Source organism: Convolutriloba macropyga, chromosome 7, assembly GCF_964194025.1.
Source record: "Convolutriloba macropyga chromosome 7, txConMacr16.3, whole genome shotgun sequence".
NCBI lineage: Eukaryota > Metazoa > Xenacoelomorpha > Acoela > Convolutidae > Convolutriloba > Convolutriloba macropyga.
In genome coordinates, this window is record NC_134474.1 from 51466061 (window position 1) to 51479407 (window position 13347).

General features: G+C 36.2%; 1 protein-coding gene across 1 annotated transcript; it reads left to right on the top strand.

The window, feature by feature from the left end:
* The first annotated feature begins 87 nt into the window (after positions 1 to 87).
* On the top strand, positions 88 to 6186 carry LOC142343139 (protein FAM8A1-like). Its single transcript, XM_075394831.1, has 2 exons — positions 88 to 748; positions 5862 to 6186. Exons 1-2 carry the CDS (start codon positions 121 to 123, stop codon positions 6077 to 6079), a joined length of 846 nt encoding a protein of 281 aa, XP_075250946.1. The 5' UTR covers positions 88 to 120; the 3' UTR covers positions 6080 to 6186.
* Positions 6187 to 13347: the final 7161 nt, after the last annotated feature.

The window sequence follows — 13347 nt, forward strand, 5'->3', positions numbered from 1 at the left end:
GGCCAGACAATAACTTTTCCAATTTTTGTTTGACCTCCCTAAGTTAGTTGATAATCAATTCGATATTACAGTTTAAGTTTACTTTGGCTTAAAATGCAAAATTGGCTTTAGATATCAATTATGTCAGTTGCCAGTGACAGAAAAAATGCTCTAGCTAGTCTACAACAATGGAACTATGAGTGCTCTGTGTACAATGCTCTATGGCAGCAAAATCAAATGAAGTACATGATTAATGCATACGAGAAGGTGACTGGCAATAAAGTTCCTCCTCCGCCTTCGAGTACGGGTCCAGGTGATCGGGGGTCAAACTCGGAAGTATCAAATATACCGCGAAGACGTCCACAGGTTCCGGAAATTAGCACTACTTTCGACATTCCATCGTTTACCACTCGAATCATTGCTGAGTTTATCGACTTCTTAATTGTGTTTGGAATAAAGTTTTTCATCACAAATATACTCCTCTTGCACGTATTCAAAATAAAACTGGTACGAAGCACTCTAAGTTTCAGCTACACGTTTGACGAGTTGCAGTTGGAACTGTTGAACTTAGAAAATGGCTTATTACAAGAGGATAACTTGATGCAGGAGCTAATTGAGATCATTTTGATCGGTGGAATTCATAAACTTGCTGTTATTTTCCTGGAGATGTGGTTTCTGGCTGGTAGACGGGACAATCTCGGAGGCTGTACACCAGGCAAGCTGTTGATGGGCATCAGGGTTATTGGATGTACAAGTGCAGACAGTCTGGGTATGATTCCTTTGTTCACGCTCAATTGACAAAAGTAAACGCACAGAATTAATTTTGACATGGTAAACTGGTACCAAGACCTCTAAGTACGCAAAAATGCTTTCAATAGTCTCAACCGTGACCTTGCCTTAAGAAACATCGAAGAATTATGCCCTCCCTCTATTATTCCATAAAAGGGTCAATTAAGAGAAAGCCCCTCCCCTAAAAGGGTAGTCGGTCAACTCGGGGGCAGCAAGTCAACTCCTATGTGTATTTATAAATTCTGACAGTAGTCAAAAATTGAAGCATCAGATGCAAAGGATAAAGAAAATAAAGCATCAGAATTATGAACAAGATAGATATGGTAAGTAGCAATTAAAGTATAATATGCAGTGATTTTGAATCAAGATTAGAAAAAATATCAAGCATTTAGCATAACAGCCTCCCTTCCTCTACAATGGTTCCTATTGACGCTTCTACTGCAGGGCGCCTGCGCATGGAGCGCGCGCCACGGAGGCAGAGTATGGAGCTACGTAAAAGAGCGAAACTTAATTTTGTCCTTATGTACGTGATCACGTCCGAATATGAATCTTCTTTCTTATCGCTGATCCTAGAAGCCAATCTCTGTATGTCTTTTGATGCTGATGGACCAGCTCCTCCTGTACACGAGAAGATTAACGGACAGAAGGTGGTTATTATTCCATATGTAATTTAGGTGGCTATATTCCATAGGTGGCTATTATTCCATATGTCTATTAATCCATATGTAATTTAATTGTTCACTTCTTGGTTTGGGCATAAATTGAACTTCGTAGCTCGTGACAATCCCTAATTTTAAGACCTGTTAACAGAATGTGAGAAATCAATCAACGATGAGCTTTACCAATTCTTCTAAAGAATCCGGTCTACAATCAAAAATACTGGAATCTTTTCGTTGCCAATAGGGGAGGGAGGCCTGAACATCCTTAAGCCTGACGCCTGTTTTGAAGAATACGAACGATCGGTTCAACTTTCTTATCCTGTATCTGTTTCCGTGCCCGAAGCGATTTTGGTGATGTCATTGCCCTTCGCTATGGTTCGCGCCCAGTAAAGATGCCATCGTTATGCACCTGCCGTGAAAAATTCACTGTGGCAGAAGGCCTCCATTGACCGAAATGATGATACACCCGCGTGAGACATAGTGAACTTCGCGATTCTTTTGTGAACCTGTTAAGTGATGTTTGTCATGATATTGAGACCGAACCTCATCTTCAGCCTTTGAAAGGGGATGTCTTTGCTCTTAAATCAACGAAGTTGATGATGCAAGATTAGAGATTAAAGCCAACCGATTTTGGGTATCCAGGTTTAACAAAAAATACTTTGATGCAAGTATCACGAATCTATTAAAAAGAACAAATAGGAACAAAGAATAATTGATGTTGACAAAGCAACGTTTGGCATGTGTTTGGAATAAAGTTTTTCATCACAAATATACTCCTCTTGCACGTATTCAAAATAAAACTGGCACGAAGCACTCTAAGTTTCAGCTACACGTTTGACGAGTTGCAGTTGGAACTGTTGAACTTAGAAAATGGCTTATTACAAGAGGATAACTTGATGCAGGAGCTAATTGAGATCATTTTGATCGGTGGAATTCGTAAACTTGCTGTTATTTTCCTGGAGATGTGGTTTCTGGCTGGTAGACGGGACAATCTCGGAGGCTGTACACCAGGCAAGCTGTTGATGGGCATCAGGGTTATTGGATGTACAAGTGCAGACAGTCTGGGTATGATTCCTTTGTTCACGCTCAATTGACAAAAGTAAACGCACAGAATTAATTTTGACATGGTAAACTGGTACCAAGACCTCTAAGTACGCAAAAATGCTTTCAATAGTCTCAACCGTGACCTTGCCTTAAGAAACATCGAAAAATTATGCCCTCCCTCTATTATTCCATATGTAATTTATCGTGAATCATCAAAATTAAAATTGTTTTTTTTTAACAAACAAACAATATTCTCAGGATGGTGCAACCCAAGGTGACCCCGTTGCGTCAATGTATGGGATTGCCATGATACCCTTAATTGAACTTCTTGGCGATTGCTTCACAGTTCAAAAAATGGTATGCGGACGATGGTAACCATGTCGGCTCTCTTGATAACCTGAAAAAAATTTGAAAAAACGTGACCCTGCTATCATATCAATTGTCATACTATTACCAAAGAACATGTTTTGATGTCATGAAAGATCTGTTCTCTTAACAAAGAACCGATTTTTGTTTCCGTGACGAAGTGAAATTGGTTGACAGTTGTAGAGTTTTAGGCAGTGTAATAGGTTCTGATAATGCAAAAAAGAGAGAAATTAGTAGAGATCATGAGAGGAGAAATCTTTGTTGAAAAAGCTGGTCTTCCGCGCCAATGTTTCCCCTCAAAGTATTTATTAATTGTTCACTTCTTGGTTTGGGCATAAATTGAACTTCTTAGCTCGTGACAATCCCTAATTTTAAGACCTGTTAACAGAATGTGAGAAATCAATCAACGTTGAGCTTTACCAATTCTTCTAAAGAATCCGGTCTACAATCAAAAATACTGGAATCTTTTCGTTGCCAATAGGGGAGGGAGGCCTGAACATCCTTAAGCCTGACGCCCGTTTTAAAGAATACGAACGATCGGTTCAACTTTCTTATCCTGTATCTTTTTCCGTGCCCGAAGCGATTTTCGTGATGTCATTGCCCTTCGCTATGGTTCGGGCCCAGTAAAGATGCCATCGTTATGCACCTGCCGTGAAAAATTCACTGTGGCAGAAGGCCTCCATTGACCGAAATGATGATACACCCGCGTGAGACATAGTGAACTTCGCGATTCTTTTGTGAACCTGTTAAGTGATGTTTGTCATGATATTGAGACCGAACCTCATCTTCAGCCTTTGAAAGGGGATGTCTTTGCTCTTAAATCAACGAAGTTGATGATGCAAGATTAGAGATTAAAGCCAACCGATTTTGGGTATCCGGGTTTAACAAAACATACTTTGATGCAAGTATCACGAATCTATTAAAAAGAACAAATAGGAACAAAGAATAATTGATGTTGACAAAGCAACGTTTTGTCAGCTTGTTTGTTCGCGTGCAATGGTGGAGCTGGCACATCGGTTTCAAAAGCGGTGAAACAACTGGCATTGGAACTTGCATCTGCGCAAAAGGGTGACAGCTACGCTGACGTGTTATAGCTCAGGACAAAAATCAGCTTCCCTTTCCCAAGGATCTCCATCCTCTGCATTCGAGGCGCGAAATTGTTAAAGCTTCAATGGGAGCTTTTGTTGAAGAAGAGAGGTTATTGGTTTGACGCATCTGCATTCAGCATTAGTTGTTTGTTTTCTTGACTTGTCTAGCTTTTGCTTTACAGTTTTCTCAGCTATTAATTGTGTGTAATATTTTCATTTTTTATTGATTTGAAAGGTACGAAATGTTTATAAAGAAGTAGTGCTGGGAGGGCCCCGGACCAGCCGGTTTTTACCCAGTGATGAGGAGGGGCATTTCTTAAATTGTTTTTTTTTTACAGGGGAAACTGCACGTTTAAGCAAGTCTAATATTGACCGTTTGTTTATATCAATCGACGCATAATCATCAGAACATTAATATATCTAAATAACGTTGAGCTGAAATGCTCATTTACCGAGAAAACGGAGATTGAATGTGGGCTATTTGCCGTAAAAATCAGTAAACTGAGTCCCTCATGAAATCTGTTCACTTTGCCCATTCATCATTTTAAACAGGATTTTACATTGTGAATTTAACGTGATATCGCATGCTCCGTTTGTTTGTCGTTTTGGGTCCTGGATTCTAGGGCATGTGGCATTAGGATGTCGTGCATATCCATGTATAAGCTGAGCAGATGTTTCATTCCTTTGTAACGTCTCAGGACTAGGAGGATCTATCTCGAGTCAAGGCAAATTTTCGAAGTTTCATGTTCTATTTTTTCCACTAAGTTCTAAAGTTGGTTTTTCACTTCAAGAGTTCATTGGATAATATGAGTCCTAACCCACGTCTAACATTGGCTCTGGTGAGTTTTGGTCCATGTTGCTTTTCAGGTTGTTGTGTTCTTTTGAAGGTAAATGATAGCGCTTAGGTTTTATATCGTTTCCGAGTAAGATTTCCTATTTTGTCGTTTCCGGTGTTTACACTGATCTTTAGTTGATTGAGTATGAATCTATGAATATAAATTTGAATCTTTAAACTAAAAGGATCAAAGCATTGAGATTTGAAACTGGAAACCGATTCAGTCTGATTTTTTCCAAATGGCACTGTCAAAATATTTTTTGATGGATTCACAGCCAGTATCTTTTTTGAACTCAGTTTCTAGTTGTACTTGACGTCGGTGGTGTTTTTCAAATGCTTTTGAGATACCTTTAGATTTTGCTACAGGTTTTCATTGAAAAATGTTCATTTGGTTTGGAATCAGCAATTGTCAGATTAATTTTGAACTGGTTGTCTGACTGGTTCTCGGGTGTTCTGGTGATTGTTGATTTGGCAGTTTCGCACCTCGAGCTGATTTGGTCCCTCGTAAATATTTACTGATCTTCAAGTAGGGAATTTCCGGCTGTACGTTTCTTTGTTGGTTAGTTACATATGGATTTCCGTATTAGCACCTACTTTATCAGCGTAATTTCTTCACGAAGTACGTGTTTTCTTTTTACAGTATTTACCAATTATACAATTTCATCTTATCGAACTTAGAGGTAAATTTTAATACTTTCTTGTACGTAATATGTTCATCATTAATCTGTCATTCTGCGGTTGTTTTCAATAAGTATAAATAAATTAGAGGGCGCAGTTGTAAAATACGGACCAAATATGGCCTACTTATCTAATTATGAATCAAATTATAGCACTTTTTTAAGGATAATTAGAGCTTTATTTAAGGAAAAGATCACGTAACTATGAGGCACGAAATAAGGGCGTGACAATCTCCTTTAGCAAATTTATATCCCCTCTGCCGCGTCCCACGCTAAAGCACGTAGACTACAATGGAATTACGTCCTCTCCAGCCATTCGAGAGCAATTCGATCGCCTGTAGTTGATGCTTCACCGCCATGAAAATTGAAAGCTGGGAATCATGGTTTATGTACTTAGCATTGATTGAATTTAAGAATGTTTTAGGTCCGGAAGAGGCATTAGTAACTGGGTGTCGCAATCTCGGCTATGGACGTGCTCTCATCCGCTCAATAATCAAAAACATGGCCATGACGTTCTTTTTCCCTCTTGTGTTCACGGTCATGATGTATAACAATCGGACTGCGTATGACGTAGTGTCCCATTCTCTTGTTGTCTACCATCCTAGTCGTGGACCTAACAGAAACAACGCTAATCGGGAATAAAAGGAGAGACTCGGAGGTTTGGAAAAACCTACAGACTTGTAGTAATTGAGCTTTTATTTGGTGTAGATGATGCTATTAATTACAAAGATTTATGAGTTTGTTGTTAATTGCTCTCCAACGAAATTTGAAGCAATTATTGTGAACAAGTGTGTCTTTTTTATGCAAAATTTTTGCATGACCGTTTCCTTCTAGAACATTCTTTCGATTTCACTTCTTGAGTGACTTTTTCACGCTTGACTTTTTGATTGTTTGAGTGATTTGAGTTGCGCGCATTCAGAGTTTAAGTCTGTTGCTATAGCCAACTCGGCTGTAAGAACAGTGTTCACAAGATCTGATAGCCGATGGGTTAATACTTCCGTGGTCGGAGTCTTTCGCAATTTGTCAGACGCTGGTCTGTTCCGGTTTCGACCTGACAGCGAAAGAACTGTGTGCTTGGCTGCTGCTTAGTAATATTCAATGCATGAATATTGTTAGTAGCCTTCCGCATCTTCTCAACCGGCTATTATAGTGCTCCTATTTTTTCAATCCAAAGTATTTGGATTGTATTGGTGTGCTGTCTTTTTTATGATCTGTTCACAATTTTTTTCGGTTTTTACGTCAGTGAGAAGTCAATTAGAGTGGTGATTCGAATCACGCTGGAGTTGTAAAGGGAACAAATAAGTGAGTAGGTTTGAGGCGTGATTTTAAAGTACCGTTAAAGTGGAGTGAGAAATTGGTTGAAGAACTTAGGTTTTTGAAAGCGATTTTTTTCACGTGGGGCAATTTGACTGCTGTTTTTAGTGTTTCTTGTCTTGAGTGTTATTAATATGATACCTATGTTTTCTAATGGCGCCTATTTGAAATTTACTGAACTCATTGACGGCCAGCTAATGCTTCTTTTAACTTTGACGTTAGTTGTTCTCATAAAATATGAAAATTCGATGTTTGCTACTTTTTTAAATAATATCCCTGTTGTCTAATCATCTAGTATCATTTAAGTATCATTAATGACATTATCAATGTTTCTAATGATGCCTAAATTAAACTAGTTGTTTGAATTTATTGCTATTTGTTTTCAAGATTTAGACACTATTTGCTCTGGTCATATGTTTTGAGTATTATTATTATTATTATTATTATTATTATTATTATTATTATTATTATTATTATTATTATTATTATTATTATTATTATTATTATTATTATTATTATTATTATTATTATTATTATTATTATTATTATTATTATTATTATTATTATTATTATTATTATTATTATTATTATTATTATTATTATTATTATTATTATTATTATTATTATTATTATTATTATTATTATTATTATTATTATTATTATTATTATTATTATTATTATTTTTATTAGTATTATTATTATTTTTATTATTATTATTATTATTTTTATTATTATATTATTATTATTATTATTATTACTATTATTGTTATTGTTATTATTATTACTATTACTATTATTTTTATTTTTGGTTTAAGCACCATTTAAAATCTCAACAGTGCAGGAAAATTAAAACAGATATTTTTTGAGTTTTCGCCTGAATAAATTTTCAGATGGTATAAGTTTCAGCTCGAAAGAAATTTTATTCCACTCAACAGCGACGGCATGCGAGAACGAACGTCTTCCAAATTTAGAGCGAAATTTGGGAACATGTAAATTGTAAAAAATATTCGTTTTTCCGTCGTGTTTCGTTTTATTAAATCCGATAATTATAATGGCAGTTTCAGAGCTGATGTACAAAGGGATGCGCATATAATAAGATTTTGAAGATAATGCGTTGGCAACCAGTGTAGCTGCTTCAGGTATGACGAGGTTTGTGTTGAAGGTGACAATCGAAAAATCAAGCGCGTGGCAGAGTTCATTTTACATTTCCGAATAATCATATACTCACTCTTATCCGCATTCAATTTCAATTTTGCATTGCTGAACCAACGTTGAATCGAGGTCAAAATATTATCAAACATGCATTGACTGAGGGTCGAACCGAACACAAACTAAAGAACGGTATCATCTGCGTAGAAATGGTAGTTTATTTCTAATTCTTTCAGCTTATCTTCTAAAGGCAACATGTAACAAGAAAAAAGTAAAGGACAAAGAACTGACCCTTGTGGCACACCCGTCTTAACTTTAACATCACCAAAAAGACATCCATTTATGGTAAATTGTTGCGAGCGATTCGAAAGATAATTTTTAATAGTGTTAAGTTGAGTATTTATTGTTTTTTTGGTTGTCTTATCGTTTTATCTTATTAGTGACTGTCTTTCTTTGACTTCAACTTTCATTCTGTTCAAGAAATATCGGGTTCTTGAGGTTTTGCCAGTTTTTAATGGCGAATTTGTTTTCTTATCTTTTGATCTCTTTAATGACAAGTCTCTGCGGTTGCTAAGTATGCCTAAATTAAAGGAATTAATTATTGCTCTTTTTAACTGTTGTTTCTTTGACCTGTGCGCTTATTTTCAAAACTTTGCCTTTGTGGTTATTAATGTTATCATTTAACTCAAAGAAAAACTCGGCTGTAAGAACAGTGTTCACAAGATTTGATAGCCGAGGGGTTAATACTTCCGTGGTCGGAGTCTTTGCAATTTGTCAGACGCTGGTCTGTTCTTGTTTCAACCCGACAGCGAAAGAACTGTGTTCTTGGCTGCTGCTTAGTAATATTCAATGCTTTAATATTGTTAGTAGCCTTTCGAATCTTCTCAGCCGGCTATTACAGTGCTCCTATTTTTTCAATCCAAAGTATTTGGATTGTATTGGTGTGCTGTCTTTTTTATGATCTGTTCACATTTTTCGGTTGTTACGTCAGTGAGAAGTCAATTAGAACGGTGATTCGAATCACGCTGTAGTTGTAAAGGGAACAAATAATTGAGTAGGTTTGAGGCGTGATTTTAAAGCACCATTAAAGTGGAGTGAGAAATTGGTATTTGAAGAACTTAGGTTTTTGAATGCGAATTTTTTCACGTGGGGCAATTTGACTGCTGTTTTAAGTGTTTCTTGTCTTGATTGCTATTAATATGATACCTATGTTTTCTAATGGCGCCTGTTTGAAATTGACTAAACTCATTGACGGGCAGCTAATGCTTTTCTTAACTTTGACGTTAGTCTTTCTCATAAAATATTTATGAAAATTCGATGTTTGCCATTTTTTTAATAATATCCCTGTTGTCTAATCATCTAGTATCAATAATGACATTATCATTGTTTCTATTGAGGCCTAAATTAACCTAACTAGTTGTTTGAAATTATTGCTATTTGTTTTGAAGATTTAGACACTATTTGCTCTGGTCATTTGTTTTGAGTGTTATTATCATTATTATTATTCGGTTTAATAACCATTTAAAATTTGGAACACCCGTCTTTACTTTAACATCACCAGAAAGACATCCATTTATGATAGTTTGTTGCGAGCGTTTTCTCATTTTTAATATGTTTTCTTATCTCTTATTCTCTTTAATGACAAGTCTCTTCGGTTGCTAAGTTTGCCTAAAGTAAAGGAATTAATCGTTGCACTTTTTATCTGTTGTTTCTTTGACCTGTGCGCTTTTCGTTTTCAAAACTTTGTATTTGTACTTGTTACTGTTTTATCACCTAATGGCAGTTGTCATCAGTTGCTAATGAGCAATAGGTGAATCTGTAGAATAGCTCGAGTTCGCAGCAATAGTTTCATTTCAATCGTGTAGGATTATGACACCTGCTTTTTGGAAAATAAAATTTGATTTTGTCTAAATTGTTTTTGTTGTGGGCTTTTTACTTAGTCTCCAGAACAACCATAAATTCTTATTGACCTTTTAGTTCGGCCTAATTTTAATCCCAGCGAAATGTTCTTTCTATCACTTTTAAAGTTTGATGATATGCATTGGTTAAAATTTTGGGTTGTAGTTATGAGGTTTTCTTGTTTTGTGCCACTAGATTTCAATTTCGGTTTAGCCAATTTTCTTCGGTTTTTGTCTTTTATTGCTTTGTCTCGCAAAGATTTGCATAAGGTTTCAATTTGTACTCACTCTAAGGACCCCTAGTCAATATTATCAGTAAGTTTTGTTCAGTTATAGGGATTCTTAAAGCACTAAATCTTGCAAAAAGAGATCCTCTAATGGTTTTTTGTTCATTTTTCGCGCATATGGACTCAGAAGTTTTTTTGAGTCTCTTGGATTGTTGGTGCTGTACATTTTTCATTGTCAGGCCCTTCGTTGATTCTTTTGATTGTTGTTCAGGAGTTGTCGTGCTATATTTTTCACTTATTCGAACAAAGGGTTGTTTCGCTTTACCTCATTTTGCCGCTTTTGTTATTTTGAGTGAAATCTTTGTTTTCTCTAGGCTAGATTCACTCATCTCTCATTCTGCTCAAAGTGATTTTAAACAAAATCTGCTTGACAAAGCAATTCCAAACGAACAGAGTCAGTATAAAAAAACGAAATGAGAAATAGATACGGGATTTTTTAAACAAATTTGCTCGAAAAAGCAATTCAAAAAGAACGCAGTCAGTATTAAAAACTAAATCAGAAAGAATTAAGTCTTAGTTACAATCTCTAATGCTTATTGGTATTGATAATAGCCTTTGTTTCCTCTCACAAGCAGTAGTATGTTCAATTACAAAATTACCAAATGACATCGAAATGGTTTGCACTTTTTTGTACAAAAATCTATGATTTGTTCTTTATTTGCTATGTTTTCAATCCCAATCGTGGTTATGGGAATCAAAGACAGTTATTTTCTGGCAACTTACCGGGTATGTTTAAAGAATGCTATAGTATCAATTGAGATACATATGTTAGGAATTTTGTCCGCTTTTCGAATCTTTTGAAAAATCCTGATCAAAATTTCTGGACCCACGTTATTTTAGAAGATAATTTGCCATTTTACCGTAATCAACGCTGCCATCGGCCTATATAAGGAGCCGTATCAATTGACTATAGTGACATTTTTAGTTTTCGAGCCCAATCTCCTTGTTTATGTTTAAAGTTAGTGCATTGTATCTTTATCAAATCACGTCAGTTAACCAACAACTTTCTTCTATTGAATATATTGAATTCAAACACTTGGTTTCCGCGGTAAAGTCATCTGCAACAAAGTTAGAGATCAAATCTTGCGAATCGGGAAGTCAAATCAGGAACTCCGAGACAAAAGGAGAGCGTTTGAGCGCTGAATCTGAATACTCTGCTAATAACTTACAACCGGTGAGATGCTTGAGGGCCATGAGTTCGGAACTTTTATGGATTCTTCTTGTTTACTGGTTGAAAAAAGTTGGAAACTTTAACAAATCTGTGAATTTTTTCTGATTGTATTTACCCTTACTTTGTTGAGGGCTCTTAACTGTCAATGAGGTTTTCACATATGAGTTTTGACAATCTTTTTTGGGGGCAAGTTAATGTAGCTGTTGCTGAAAGACGGTCATATGATCTTGGTACTCGATCGACTCCATAATGAGTTTTTTCGAGGTGTCAAATGCCTCCAGGCGTAGGTTCTTTTAGTACTCAAACAATCGGATGCTTGCGGTTGTTCATAGTGCTGTTTCCCTTTTGGTCTGGTTATCGTGTCTGAAGTGTACTACTCTGAAGTCTTTCCAAGAGGTGGTCCAAGAGCGTGCTAGCATCGTTGAAGTCGTCTTGAAATTTTACAATTTCATTAAGAGGGTTTAATCTAGGTCATCTGGGTATGTTGTTGTTGGTTGTTGAGGCTTCATCGTTGTTGTCTGAAAAAACCAATGTTATGGGTCTGGATATTTAAATGCCTTCGATTTCTGTGACAATTGTTTCGAAAAGTTTATATCACGAAGCATGCGGCGGGTTCATTTTCCGAACTCGTGTTGCGATGATAATTACTGAGCAATATAGCTTAAGTCAATTACTATTTTCAAATTAAGGAGTTTTTACTGTGCGATTGAGCGCTGAATCTGAATACTCAGCTAATAACTTATAACCGGTGAGATGCTTGAGGGCCATGAGTTTGTAACTTTTATGGATTCTTCTTGTTTGCTGGCGTCAAGTTCTTCATGTGATAGTTGTTTTGGCTGTCGCCCGTTCGGTAGCCTGCGTTTACTTGTTTCGAGAATTTTATATTGTCAAAAAGTGGTCTTTGTTGTCGTTCTGTGTTGTAGTTGATAATGTTACACTGGCGTTGGTGTTACGAACGAATTGGATTTCTGTTAATTTGTACAGTCGTTTGGGCCTACAAAATGGCAAATGCAGGCTGACGTATTACTGATTGAAAAGAGTTAGAAACTTTAACAATTCTGTGATTTTTTTCTGATTGTATTTACCCTTACTTTGTCGAGGGCTCTTAACTGTCAATGAGGTTTTCACATATGAGTTTTGACAATCTTTTTTGGGGGCAAGTTAATGTAGCTGTTGTTGAAAGACGGTCATATGATCTTGGTACTCGATCGGCTCCATAATGAGTTTTTTCGAGGTGTCAAATGCCTCCAGGCGTAGGTTCTTTTAGTACTCAAACAATCGGGTGCTTGCGGTTGTTCATAGTGCTGTTTCCATTTTGGTCTGGTTATCGTGTCTGAAGTGTACTACTCTGAAGTCTTTCCAAGAGGTGGTCCAAGAGCGTGCTAGCATCGTTGAAGTCGTCTTGAAATTTTACAATTTTTTTAAGAGGGTTTAATCTAGGTCATCTGGGTATGTTGTTGTTGGTTGTTGAGGCTTCATCGTTGTTATCCGAAAAAACCAATGTTATGGGTCTGGACATTAAAATGCCTTTGATTTCTTTGACAATTGTGTAGAGAATTTTTGCATTGAGGTGCTGTATTCCTAAGACGTAGTGTTGTTGCTGTTTGATTTTTTCGCTCCGATATACATCCCATATACACCAAGGTGCAAGTGGCGGGTTCATTTTCGAAACTCTGTTTTGCTATGATAGTTATTAAGCAATAAACTTGTTGTCAATTATGATTCTTTCCAAATTCATGAGTTTTTAGATACTGTGAAATTTTTCCGTTTTCAGAGGTAGCTCTTGATGTCTTCTGATACATAGGCTTATGGGAAATATAGATTACTTAGGATTGAGACCCCTTTTACTTTTTTGTTCTTTTTTCGTTTTAGAAAGATAGAACTTGAGAAAAAAGTTGCTTGCAAAAATTATTTTTTGTCTTGGTTTGAAACCATTCTTTCCTCTTGAAATTGTTTTCTGATGTTTTTCTTCTCTCTTTCTCTCTCCTTAGGCTTTTGTTATCTGAACTGTAATTTTTCCTATTTTTTCGTGTTTGTGGGTGGTTTGCAGTTTCTGGTGTAAATTGTTATGAAGTTAGCATAAATTTTTAG

Excerpts from the sequence above, each read along its gene's own strand:
- LOC142343139 (XM_075394831.1), top strand. The coding sequence starts at position 121 with ATGTCAGTTGCCAGTGACAGAAAAAATGCTCTAGCTAGTCTACAACAA. Across the intron at positions 749-5,861 it reads TACAAGTGCAGACAGTCTGG|GTCCGGAAGAGGCATTAGTA; the intron begins GTATGATTCCTT and ends AGAATGTTTTAG.